Source organism: Cnephaeus nilssonii (genome assembly GCF_951640355.1).
Source record: "Cnephaeus nilssonii genome assembly, chromosome: 13".
Lineage (NCBI taxonomy): Eukaryota > Metazoa > Chordata > Mammalia > Chiroptera > Vespertilionidae > Cnephaeus > Cnephaeus nilssonii.
In genome coordinates, this window is record NC_137084.1 from 46,984,845 (window position 1) to 46,998,680 (window position 13,836).

The 13,836-nt window shown below is 49.3% G+C and overlaps 1 protein-coding gene across 1 annotated transcript in view; it reads right to left on the minus strand.

The window, feature by feature from the left end:
* INTS4 (integrator complex subunit 4) overlaps window positions 1-13,836 on the minus strand; it is a 103,331-nt gene that overhangs the window by 77,837 nt on the left and 11,658 nt on the right. Inside the window, exons 3-4 of the mRNA XM_079787585.1 lie at window positions 7,636-7,753; window positions 1,656-1,762 (exon numbers count right to left, since the gene is read on the minus strand). Coding sequence (XP_079643711.1) covers window positions 1,656-1,762; window positions 7,636-7,753 — 225 coding nt within the window. The remainder of the gene's footprint in view (window positions 1-1,655; window positions 1,763-7,635; window positions 7,754-13,836) is intronic.

The window sequence follows — 13,836 nt, forward strand, 5'->3', positions numbered from 1 at the left end:
GGCCCTGGGCCCCTGGATCCGGGTGAGCCTGGCCCCGGGTCCGGGTGAGGCCGTGGGCCCCTGGATCCGGGTGAGCCTGGCCCCGGGTCCGGGTGAGGCCGCGGGCCCCTGGATCCGGGTGAGCCTGGCCCCGGGTCCGGGTGGGGCCGCGGGCCCCTGGATCCGGGTGAGCCTGGCCCCGGGTCCGGGTGGGGCCGCGGGCCCCTGGATCCGGGTGAGCCTGGCCCCGGGTCCGGGTGAGGCCGTGGGCCCCAGGATCCGGGTGAGCCTGGCCCCGGGTCCGGGTGGGGCCGCGGGCCCCTGGATCCGGGTGAGCCTGGCCCCGGGTCCGGGTGAGGCCGTGGGCCCCTGGATCCGGGTGAGCCTGGCCCCGGGTCCGGGTGAGGCCCTGGGCCCCTGGATCCGGGTGAGCCTGGCCCCGGGTCCGGGTGAGGCCGTGGGCCCCTGGATCCGGGTGAGCCTGGCCCCGGGTCCGGGTGAGGCCCTGGGCCCCTGGATCCGGGTGAGCCTGGCCCCGGGTCCGGGTGAGGCCGTGGGCCCCTGGATCCGGGTGAGCCTGGCCCCGGGTCCGGGTGAGGCCCTGGGCCCCTGGATCCGGGAGAGCCTGGCCCCGGGTCCGGGTGAGGCCGTGGGCCCCTGGATCCGGGAGAGCCTGGCCCCGGGTCCGGGTGAGGCCGTGGGCCCCCGGATACGGGTGAGCCTGACCCCGGGTCCGGGTGGGGCTGTGGGCCCGTGGATCCGGGTGAGCCTGGCCCCGGGTCGTGGACCCCTGGATCCGGGTGAGCCTGGCCCCGGGTCCGGGTGAGGCCGCGGGCCCCTGGATCCGGGTGAGCCTGGCCCCGGGTCCGGGTGAGGCCGCGGGCCCCTGGATCCGGGAGAGCCTGGCCCCGGATCCGGGTGAGGCAGTGGGCCCCTGGATCCGGGTGAGCCTGGCCCCGGGTCCGGCCGAGACCAAACCAGAGGGAGTCGAACCTGCAATACCACCATTTGTCCACCATCCAGACCTGAGGGGTCAGTGCCAACATATACTCATAAGGAACTGGTGGACATTGATATTGGGTCTCAAAAGAACTGTTGGTCCAGAAAGAAACTCACTACTGACTGATTCATTTGCCTGTCAGCATAACTATTATTGCTCGTCGCACATTCAATTCTTATAAGTACATCTCTAGTGACACATGATTTTGCTCATCTAGGGGAAATGATGAACAACATGGACTGATGAACAAGAACAGAACCAGAAACAAGGAGACATCGATCGGACTATCGGGCCTTAGAGGGAGGATAGGGGAGGGTGGGGGGAGGGGGGAGAGATCAACCAAAGGTCTTGTGTGCATGCATAAGAGCCTAACCAATGGTTAAGTCCAACAGGGGGTTGGGGCATCCATGGGGAGGGATGTGGGATGGGAATGGGGGGATGAGGACAAATATGTGACACCTTAATCAATAAAGAAATTAAAAAAAAAAAAAAAAAAGAAAAAAAAAAAAAAAGAAAAAACAACATGAGATAGCTCTTAAAACCACTGGGAGTCCTTGACAATTCTCAGTTACAATTTTACATTGTAGAACTAAGCAGTTCTTATAGCTCATATCAACAGATAATGCAAAACTGTTCAAGAAAGAAGCAACCCTATATCTAATCATTATACTCTTACCTTGCAGGCTACATCAACTAATCGCATCTGGATAGCTTGATTCTCTGAGAGTTTAGTGCCAATTGCAAGCAAAGTGTCCAACAGTTGAGCCAGGACTTGATGAGACTCTAGAAAGAAAGATAAGAAGTTGTGTTGTATAATTTCAAAAAGAAACTAAGTTTACTTGGGTAAGGAATGTAGATTTTTTTGTCAGCTAAGTTCTACTATTTGATCTTTGATTCCCCTCAACTTAAAGCTAAGTTCCTAAGGGTATCATATCTAAATATTTGAATCCTCCACAGGTTGGCCAAAGTGCCCCCCAAATGTTTAGTACTTGACTATTTCAAGGGCTTTTCACTGCCGTCAAGGTACAGTCCAAATTCTTTAGCAGGGCACACATACATACATACACTACAATGTCTAGCCCTGCCTGCCTTTTTCCAATTACTTAGCTTTCATGTCCCCCTATCTTTGCTCAGGCCAACTTCTCTACCTAGAATGACTTCATCCACACTCGACTCCATTCTCAGCCCACTCTGAGGGAGTACCTACTAATCTTGAAGTGTTACCTCCTCTATGAAGCTCTTCCTCTTCCCCAAGAATGGACCATTTCCTCCTCCATGCTTCCACTGCACCCTCTACATCAGCTATAACTCTTTACTCTACTTACTTATTTTTACATCCGATTAAAACAGGAAAGTAAAAGAACCTTGAGAGCAAAGATAGTATTTTATTCACCTCTGTATTCTCACAATCTAGTATAACTCATTAAATGTTCAATGAATGTTTAATAAATGGGTAAAAAGCCAAATCCAAATAAATCAATACCAATCATCTTAGCCAGATTTTCTTCTTTGTTCCAAAATATGGTTCTTCTAATGCTTTTAGTATACAAGTGGATTTTAGGTGGCATTCAAATAACCATGTAGATATATTAATGTGCATAATAAAAACTGCAGTTACTATCTATTGATGTCATGTGTCACTATTTTCCTTTTAACATTTCTAATATAATGAACCCCTTTAATTTTACTTAACTAAAAAAATTGTCCACTTAAGAGAAACACTAAGTAAACCATAGTATAGAAGTGAAGCAAATATATAAAAAACTAGAGGCTCAGTGCACGAAATTCATGCATGGGGGCGGGGAGCGGGTGTCCCCTCAGCCCGGCCTGCACCCTCTCCAATCCGGGACCCCTCGGGGGATGTCCGACTGCCTCTTGCAATCTGGGACCACTCGCCTGCCTGCCTGCCTGATTGCCCCTAACCCCTCTGCCTGCCTGATCGCCCTTAACCACCTCTGCCTGCCTGCCTGCCTGATCACCCCTAATTGCTCCCCTAACAGCCTGATCGCCCCTAACTGCTCCCCTGCTGGCCTGACCGCCCCTAACTGTCTCTGCCTCACCCCACACCCGGGACCCAGGCTTCCATCCCTCTGGCCGGCAATAGGCACCCAGGACACGGGCCGGCTTCGCCCGGGCCGGCCACAGCCACAGGCGCCTAGGACCGCGGGGCAGGCAGCTTATCCCTCTCCCTGGCCACAGGCGCAGCCACTGGTGCCTGGGACCGTGGGACGTGCAGCTTGTCCATCTCCCCGGCTGCAGGCACAGGCGCAGCCGCTGGCGCCCAAGACTGTGGAGAGGGCAGCTTATCCCTCTCCCAGGCCGTAGCCTGGCTGGTCCCCATTCCTCTCTCATGAGCTCATTTGTGCCTGGCTGGTCCCCATTCCTCTCTTGCAAGCTCATCTGTGCCTGGCTGGTCCCCATTTCTCTCTCCCCAGTGTTGAGTGTCTGAGCTGTTACAGCATGACAGCGTGAGGGAGTGATGACCATTTGCATATTAGCTCTTAATTATATAGGATGGTGTACATGATATATAAATGACTAAAGCTCTGAAAATATTGGTTAAATCACCTCTTAGTAAGACTTCTAGTCTTTCTCTCACATCAATGTCTGTCTGTCTGTCTGTCTGTCTGTCTCTCTCTCTCTCTCTCTCTCTCTCTCTCTCTAAAATCAATAAAAACATGTCCTCAGGTGCTCTGGCCAGTTTGGTTCAGTGGGTAGAGTGTTGGCCTGTGGACAGAAGGTTCTCAGGTTCAATTCCTGTTCAAGGGCCCTGGTCAAGGGCACGTACATCTGTTGCAGGTTCCCCAGCCCCGGTTGTGTGCATAGCAATCTATGTGTCTCTCCCGCTCCCTCTCCTTTCTCCCTCTTACTTTCTCTGGAAATCAATGGAAAAATATCCTCAGGTGAGGGTTAAAAAAGAAAGTCTTTGGTAGAAATTCAACACAATTACAATTTTGGTATAAAGGTGTTTCTAACAAAATTTTTTAAAAGTTTTCAACTTTAGCCCAGCCAGGTGTAGCTCAGCGGTTGAGCGTCGACTCAGGAACCAAGAGGTCACCGATTTGATTCCCGGTCAGGGCATATGCCCAGGTTGCAGGCTCAATCCCCAGTGGGGGGCGTGCAGGAGGCAGCCAATCAATGATTCTCTCTCATCATCGATGTTTCTCTTTCTCTCTCCCTCTCCCTTCCTCTCTGAAATCAATAATAAAAATATATTAAAAAAAAAAAACAAAACACTTCCAACTATGTACTTCTGTTGTATGGAAAGCACATCTCAATAAAGTTGATTTTTAAAAAAAAGTTTTCAACTTTAGCCAAAGAGCCACATATGTTAACATTAAACAGCTGTACAATAAATAAGTTTAGATTGTCTCTGAATTCACTGGCCCTTTATTTCTCTCATAATCTCTTAAGTTTATAGACTAAATGTTGTCCAATATTTAAATAGTCACATTTGTTTAAAATGTACTAGAGGCCCGGTGCATAAATTCAAGCTCTAGAGGGGGATCCCTCAGCCCAGCCTGCCCCCTCTCACAGACGAGGAGCCCTCAGGGGTGGGAGGTGACTCAGCGATCAGTGGAAGGTGATGTCCCATCACACCTCTGCTGCTGCCACTGCTGGCAGTGCAAGCCTCTGCCGGCCCTGGTTACCTGCACCTTGGGCCAGCCCTGGGTGGCTGGGCAGCTGGCATCCGAGGCTTGCCTGTACCTCGGGCCGGCCCTGGGCAGCTGGGGGGCTGAGGGGACTGGGGGACTCCGGAGGCAGGTGCACAGAGCGGCCGGGCCCACCTGGGGCCGGGCCCGGCCTTGCCGTGTGCCCACTGCCCCGGCAGGGCTGAGGGGACTGGGCGCTGCCATCTTGTGGCTGAGGGCGCCGCCATCTTTGAGGGCAGGGCAGTCAATTAGCATATTCCCTCTTTACTGGCTGTGGGCGTCGCCATCTTTGAGATGGTGTGAGGGGTCAATTAGCATATTCTCTTTTTATTAGATAGGATACCCAAAATAAAACTATTCTCTAAAACCACAACTAATTCAAACAAATTACAATATTTTCAGAAATAGCAAAAGATTTTTTTTGCTATTAAGTCTTCTCTTTTAATATGCCATGATATATATATATATATATATATATATATATATCCTACCTAATAAAAGAGTAATATGCAAATTGACCCCAACTCTGCGACACCCACAAGCCACACCCACCAGCCACGCCCACCAGCCAATCAGAGCGAGTATGCAAATTAACCCAACCAAGATGGCTACCGCCACGGAGAAAGTAGGAGGGAGGCTTGGGTTTCCAAGGCGATAGAAGAAGCCAAGCTTTCCCCTGCCCTGGCCGGCCTAAGCCTCCACTCAAGGCTACAAAGTTTCAATTATAGAAGGTAAACAAATCCAAACAGAAATGGCTGCCGGCCACGGAGCGAGCAGGAGGCTTGGCTCCACTCCAGGATACAAAGTTTCAATTGTAGAAGGTAAATATATCCCAGATACCAGGGCCTCCGCTTGGGTCGCCAGGGGGCGTGGTCGGCCTGCAAACCACCACAAGCCCCTCGCTCAGCCGCCCCACGCCCCAAGGGAATGCCCACCCTGATCCGGGACACCCTTCAGGGCAAACCAGCTGGCCCCCACCCGTGCACCAGGCCTCTATCCTATCTAATAAAAGAGTAATATGCAGATTGACCATCACTCCAACACATAATATAGCTGCCCCCATGTGGTCAAAGATCCTGCCCCCATGTGGACACAAGATGGCCACCACAAGATGGCCAGCAGGGGAGGGCAGTTGAGAGGCACCAGGCCTGCAAGGGAGGGCAGTTGAGAGGGACCAGGCTTGCAAGGGAGGGCAGTTGGAGGCGATCAAGCCTGCAGGGGAGGGCAGTTAGGGGTGACCAGGCTGGCAGAGGAGGGAAGTTGGGGGCAAACAGGCTGGCAGGGGAGCAGTTAGACATCAATCAGGCTGGCATGGGAGTGGTTAGGGGGTGATCAGGCTGGCAGGCAGAAGCGGTTAGGGGCAAACAGGAAGGCAGGCAGGTGAGCAGTTGGGAGCCAGCAGTCCTGGATTGTGAGAGGGATTTCCCAGATTGGAGAGGGTGCAGGCTGGGCTGAGGGACAACCCCTGCCCCCATGCATGAATTTCGTGCACCGGGCCTCTAGTATATATATATAATCCTCACCCAAGGATATGTTCATTAATTTGAGAGAGAGAAAGAGAGAGAGAGAAACATCAATCAGTTGCCTCCCATACACACTGGACCGGGGATTGAACCTGAAACCTAGGTATATGCCCTGATGGGGAATCGAACCTGAAACATTTTTGCTGTGCAGGACAACACTCCAACCAACTAAGCCATCCAGCCGGGGCTGCCATAAGACACATTTAAAAAATATTTTTTAAACTGATTTTTAGAGAAGGGGGGAGAGGGAGAGGGAGAGAGAGAGAAAGAGAGAGAGAGAGAGAGAGAGAGAGAGAGAGAGAGAGAGAGAGAGAGAGAGAAACATCTATCAGTTGCCTACCACACATGCCCCAACTGGAGATTGAACCCAAAACCTGGATTAGGTACCCTGACTAGGAATTGAACCCTCCACCTTTTGGTGTATGGGACAATGCTCCAACCAACTGAGCCATACCAGTCAGGGCCAAAGAACTTTTCTTTTTATTTAATTTTAAACTAGAGGCCCAGTACATGAAATTCATGCACGGGATATGGGGGTTGAAGGGTCTCCCTCAGCCCAGCCTGCACCCTCTTGCAATCTGGGACCACTGACTCCTAACTGCTCGCCTGCCTGCCTGCCTGCTTGCCTGATCACCCCTAACCACTCGCCTGCCTGCCTGTTCGCCCCTAACCACTTTGCTTGCCTGTCTGATCACCCCTAACCACTCTGTCTGCCTGTGTGATCACCCCTAATCACTCTGCCTGCTTGCCTGATTGCCCCAAACCACCTCTACTTTGGCTCCCACCACCACGGCTTGATCTGGAATGACGTCTGGAAGGTCATTCAGCTGTCCAGTCTAATTAGCATATTAAGCTTTTATTATTATAGAATAGTAAGGTAACTGAGACACTAACTATAAAACAATCTTGTACATTAGAAAAAACACAGAAAAAATTAAAAAAAAAAACATTAAAAGGGTGAAGTATTTTCCCATTTCACCTAAACACAGAAATAATGTTATTGGGCATCAACAAGCAACAAACAGAAAAAGTAACAATAACATGTGAGACCTAGGAGATGTCACTTTTATAGGGACAGAACTCAGAGACCACATATGACCAGGACAGCCCCTCTCATGGTTTCTGAGTTAATGTGCAAAGTCACCTAAACATCATCTCTGTCCCATACAACTTAACCTTTAATAAGTTAGTTAACTTCTCTGAACTTCAGTTTTCCCACCTTTAAAATAAGGACTATGACATCTATCTTCTATCATATGTAAAATACTTTAAGCATATGGCACTAGGTAGAGGTCAATAAATGATAGCTATTAAGAGAAAAACTACATTTTAACTCTAATGTAAATATATGTACATAGTTTTATTGAATCATCCTCAAATTCCTTTTTAATACCAACACAACAATATTCTGTTTTAAATTCTATACAAAAGGAACTAAAGATTTCTGCTCTAAGTGTACAGCTTTTAAATTGCAACTTACTTTCATTCTGCAGGATGTTAATGGCATCATCCATAATACAGTCTGGAGAAAATCCTGCAGTCTTTGACAATAACCCCAATAATGAAGCAATTTTCAGTCTCACAGATGGATCATTCTCCTGGAACAAAAGAAGCTATTGTTACCTTGATGCTCTCCTCTCAGCTAACCAAAAACAGAACATGAGAAACTAACATTTCAAAAGAGATTCAACACATATAATACCTTAATAAAAAAATTGAAAAAAAAAAAAAAGAGATTCAATGATCCAAGTATTCAAAGCCTTTAACTGTATATATTTCAGAGAAGAGAGCTTTCTTAATCTTATACCCAAATACAGAAAAATGAATGAGAAATTTTTTATGCCTTCCTCATGTCATTAACTTCTAACCAGAAATGTGCTTTTGGGATTAAAAGTACCTTTTCTCTCCTGTGCAGTTACACATGAGTTGCACCAACCTGTACTACCAACATTGGCCACCCAATGATGCTGCCAGCACCTTGATCTTGGAGCCCCTGGAAATTGGATGCTGCAGCCACCAATGCTATTACCAGAAAAAAATATTTTTAAAAATATATTTTATTGCTTTTATACAGAGAGGAAGAGAGAGGAATAGAGAGTTAGAAACATCAATGAGAGAGAAACATTGATCAGCTACCTCCTGCACACCTCCTACTGGGGATGTGCCCGCAACCAAGGTAACATGCCCTTGACCAGAATCAAACCTAGGACCTTTCAGTCTGCAGGCCGATGCTCTATCCGCTGAGCCAAACCAGTTAGGGCCAGAAAAAAATTTTAATCTACTTGTTTTTTTGGGATCACCAGAGCCTCATTAGAAGATTGGGGCAGGTAAATCTAATTAACTGGGTCTAGGTCTTGCACCTGGACTGTAGGTACAAGCAAGACTGAGAAATAAGTGGTCTGGCCCTTTTAGTTTTAATATTGGGAGATGGTCTCTAATTTGCACAAAGATTCTATGGTGAGAAATTTCCCTCAAAGACAAAAAGAACCATGTCCATTTGTTCATTCCCTGTTCTCAAGTACGAAGCACCCTACGTTCCTAACAAGGTAACTGAGCACAACAAGGAGGCCTCAGTGGGGGAAGGAGCAATAGTTATAAAGTCAGAAGACCTAGAATCCTGGTACACCACTTACTATATCCTATATAATAAAGAGGTAATATGCAAATTGACCATCACTCCAACACACAAGATGGCCGCCCCCATGCGGACAAAGATGGCTGCCATAAGATGACCGGCAGGGGAGGGCAGTTGTGAGCAATCAGGCCTGCAGGGGAGGGCAGTTGCGGGCCGCCGGGCCTACAGGGGAGGCAGTTAGGGTTGACTGGGCCGGCAGGGGAGGGAAGTTGGGAGGGGCAAGGCCTGCAGGTGAGGGCAGTTGGGAGCAACCAGGCCTGCAGGGGAGAGCAGTTGGGGACAACCAGGCCTGCAGGGGAGGGCAGTTGGGGGTGACCGGGCCGGCAGGGGAGGGCAGTTGGGAGGGACAAGACCTGTAGGGGAGGGCAGTTGGGGGGGGATCAGGCCTGCCAGGGGGGGCAGTTGGGGGGGGACCAGGCCTGCAGGGGAGGGCAGTTGGGGGCAACCAGGATGGCAGGGGAGGACAGGAGTGACCAGGCCAGCAGGGGAGGGCAGTTGGGGGTGACCAGACTGCCAGGGGAGGGCATTTAGGGGTGACCGGGCCAGCAGGGGAGAGCAATTAGGAGTAACTAGGCCGGCAGGGAAGTAGTTAGGCGTCAATCAGGCTGGCAGGGGAGTGGTTAGGACAGTGATGGCGAACCTATGACACGCGTGTCAGCACTGACACGCGTAGCCATTTCTGATGACACGCGGCCTCTGAGGCGGCCGCATGCCGAGGATGAAACATTTGCTGCTCCTGAGGATGAAACATTTGCAAAATAATGTTTTTTCCTCAAAGTGACACACTACCTGAGTTATGCTCAGTTTTTTGGCGAAGTTTGACACACCAAGCTGAAAAGGTTGCCCATCACTGGGTTAGGAGGTAATCAGGCTGGCAGGCAGAAGCGGTTAGGGGCAATCAGGCAGGCAGGCAGGTGAGCAGGTGGGAGCCAGCAGTCCTGGATTGTGAGAGGGATGTCCGACTGCCCATTTAGGCCTGATCCCACTAGTGGGTCCCAGATGAAGAGGGTGCAGGCTGGGCTGAGGGACACATACATCCCGCCCCCGCCCCCCCCCCCCGGCCCCGTGCATGAATTTCGTGCACTGGGCCTCTAAAACACATATATATATTTTCTTGGTGCATGGATTCGTGCACCGGTGGGGTCCCTCAGCCTGACCTGCAGGGGTCGGGCTCAAACCGGCTCTCCAACATCCTCCAAGGGGTCCCGGATTGGGAGAGGGTGAGACCAGGATGAGGGACCCCACCAGTGCAGGATCCGGGCTGGGAGGGACCATGGGAGGGCTCCAGGGCATGTCCAGCTCCTCTCGCCCAGTCCCAATTAGGGCCCATCGAGGCCGGCTGGCTTAGGAAGGACCATGGGAAGTTGGCCAGCCGGGGAGGGACCACAGGAGGCTCCAGGGCGTATCCGGCCCATCTCACCCAGTCCTGATCAACTGGACCCCAGCAGCAAGCTAAGCTACCAGTCAGAGCTTCTGCCCCCTGGTGGTCAGTGCATGTCATAGTGACTGGTCGAACGAATGAAAAGTCAGACACTCAGCATATTAGGCTTTTATTATATAGGATAACCTTGGGAAAATCAATTTTAAATACCAGTCCAGCATTAATATGGTGATTAAAATGGAAGGCGCAAAACTAGACAGAGAAACAGATTAAAAATGTATTGCAGCATGGCCAATGTGGTTCAGTGGTTTAGCATCAACCCATGAACCAGGAGGCTACATTTTCATTCCTGGTCAGGCCACATACCCAAGTTGCCCGCTTGATCCCCAGTAGGGGGCGTGCAGGAGGCAGCCGATAGATGATTCTCTCTTATCATTGATGTTTCTATCTCTCTCCCCCTCTTCCTTCTTTTCTCAAAGTCAATAAAACATTTTTTTTCTTAAAAAGTGTATTGCAAAGGTCCAGCAAAAGATAATAGCAAGACTCTCACTTCTGGTAAGGGCAGACTAGACAACTCAAACCAATATTCCTGCTGTGGAAACTAGAAAAATACTATGGATGCCAAAAAAAAGAAAAAAGTGTTGCCCTAGGCCCATGGTCGGCAAACTGCGGCTCGCGAGCCACATGCGGCTCTTTGGCCCCTTGAGTGTGGCTCTTCCACAAAATACCACAGCCTGGGTGAGTCTATTTTGAAGAAGTGGCATTAGAAGAAGTTTCAGTTTAAAAAATTTGGCTCTCAAAAGAAATTTCAATCGTTGTACTGTTGATATTGGCTCTGTTGACTAATGAGTTTGCCGACCACTGCCCTAGCCAATTTGGCTCAATGGATAGAGCATCAGCCCTCGTACTGAAAGGTCCTGGGTTCAATTCCAGTCAAAAGCATGTAACTTGTTAGCAGGCTCGACTTCTGGCACTGGTCGGGGTGCGTGCGTTTGGGAGGCATCCAATCAATTTGTCTATCTCACATCGAAGTTTCTCTCTCCCTCTCCCCCTCCCTTCCACTCTCTCTAAAAACCAATTTAAAAATATCCTAAGGTGAGGATTAACAAACAAACAAAAAAGAAAGGACGAAAGAAAAAAGTGTGTGTGTGTGTGTATTTGAAGGTATTAGAAAACTAAAAGATAAATGAAGAGCTCTTAGCTGGTTTGGCTATGGATAGAGCATTGGCTTGCGGACTGAATGGTCCAGGTCAAGGGCACATGCCCGGGTTTCGAGCTCAATCCCCAGGAGAGGGCGTGCAGGAGGCAGACAATCAATGATTCCAGCTCATCATTGATGTTTCTATCTCTTTCTCCCTCTCCCTTTCTTTCTGAAATCAATAAAAATATATTTAAAGTAAATATATAAAAGATAAATGAAGAATTAAAGAACGAGGATCATGCAAGGAAGGTCACAGATGCAAAAAGGTTCACCTGGAATTTGGAGCTGTTTTTTCTTGAGGTTTTGAGACCTGGGGATGGATGGATGGATGGAGAAGCGGCAAAGTAACCAGTGCTTCTGACAGCCAGGTGAGGCCATGTGAGCAATGACTAGAGTGTAAGGCTGAAGGTAGGAGGGGGAGCAGGGGCAGCCTAATAAACCCATTGGCTTGGGACCCCAAGGATACAACAATATTACTAAGAGTAAAATAAAAATACAGACTTTGGTAGGGACTGCAGCTCAGATTTGAATCATCTCAATTCCCGAAAAAATATTTTCCTACAGAGAAGGAAACTATCAACAACACAAAAGACAACCTACTGAATGGAAGAAAATACTTGCCAAAGATACATCTGATAAGAGGTTAATATCCAAAATTTATAAAGGACTCATACTACACAAGACCAAAAAAGGCAAACAGATACTTCTCCAAAGAGAACATACAGATGGCCAATACACATATGAAAAGATGTTCAATATCACTAGTCATCAGAGAAATACAAATTACCGTAAAACCACAATGAGATATCACCTCACACCTGTCAGAATGGTTATCATCAATAAATCAACAAACAAGTACTGGGGAGGATGTGGAGAAAAAGGAAACCTTGTGCACTGTTGGTGGGATTGCAAATTCGTGCAGCCACTATGAAAAACAGTATGGAGGTTCCTATAAAACTTTTTAAAAAGAACTACCCTATGACTCAGCAATTCCACTTCTGGGTATTGATCTGAAGAAATACAAAACTAATTCAAAAGATATATGCATTCCTATGTTCACTTCAGCATTATTTACAATAGCCAAGATAAGAAAGTAACCTAAATGTCCACTGATAGATAAATGGATAAAGAAAATGGTGTGTGTGTGTGTGTGTGTGTGTGTGTATAATGGAATAATGCTTGCCATAAAAAAGAATGAAATCTTGCCATTTACCACAACATGGGTGAACCTGGGGGTATTATGCTAAATGAAATAAGTTAGACAAAGAAAGACAAATACTGTATGATCTCCCTTTTATGTGGAATCTGGAAAAAACACACACAAAATAACAACCTCTGGGAGGGAGGGGGACCTTGGAAAAAGAGATCAAACTTGTGGTTACCAGAGGTGGAGGGTAGAGGAAGGGTAAATTGGAGGAGTGTGGTTAAAAGGTACAAACTTCTGCCCTAACCGGTTTGGCTCAGTGGATAGAGCATCGGCCTGCAGACTGAAAGGTCCCAGGTTCGATTCCGGTCAAGGGCATGTACCTTGGTTGCGGGCACATCCCCAGTAGGAGGTGTGCAAGAGGCAGCTGATCGATGTTTCTCTCTCATTGCTGTTTCTAACTCTCTATCCCACGCCCTTCCTCTCTGTAAAAAAATCAATAAAATATATTTAAAAAAAAAGGTACAAACTTCTAGTTATAAGATAAGTAAATACTAGAGATATACTATACAGCATGATGACTCTAGGTAGCACTGCTATCCTATCTAATAAAAGAGTAATATGCAAATTGACCATCACTCCAACACACAAGATGGCTGCCCCCATATGGACACAAGATGGGCGCCACAAGATGGCCAGCAGGGGAGGGCAGTTGGGAAGGACCAGGCCTACAAGGGAGGGCAGTTGTGGGCAATCAGGCCAGCAGGGAAGGGCAGTTGGGAGGGACCAGGCCTGCAAGGGAGGGCAGTTGAGGGCGATCAAGCCTGCAGGGGAGGGCAATTAGGGGTGACTAGGCCGGCAGAGGAGGGAAGTTGGGGGCGAACGGGCCTGCAGGGAAGGGCAGATGGGGGGGACCCAGGCCTGCAGGGGAGAGCAGTTGGGGGAGACCAGGCCTGCAGGGAAGGGCAGTTAGGGATGACCAGGCCTGCAGGGGAGGGCAGTTAGGGGTGACCAGGCCTGCAGGGGAGGGCAGTTAGGGGTGACCAGGCCTGCAGGGGAGGGCAGTTAGGGGCAAACAGGCTGGCAGGGGAGCAGTTAGGCATCAATCAGGCTGGCAGGGGAGTGGTTAGGGGGTGATCAGGCTGGCAGGCAGAAGCCGTTAGGGGCAATCAGGAAGACAGGCAGGTGAGCAGTTGGGAGCCAGCAGTCCTGGATTGTGAGAGGGATGTCTGACTAAATGGGCAGTCAGATATCCCTCAAGGGGTCCCAAATTGGAGAGGGTGCAGGCTGGGCTGAGGGACATCCCCCCCCCCCCCCCCC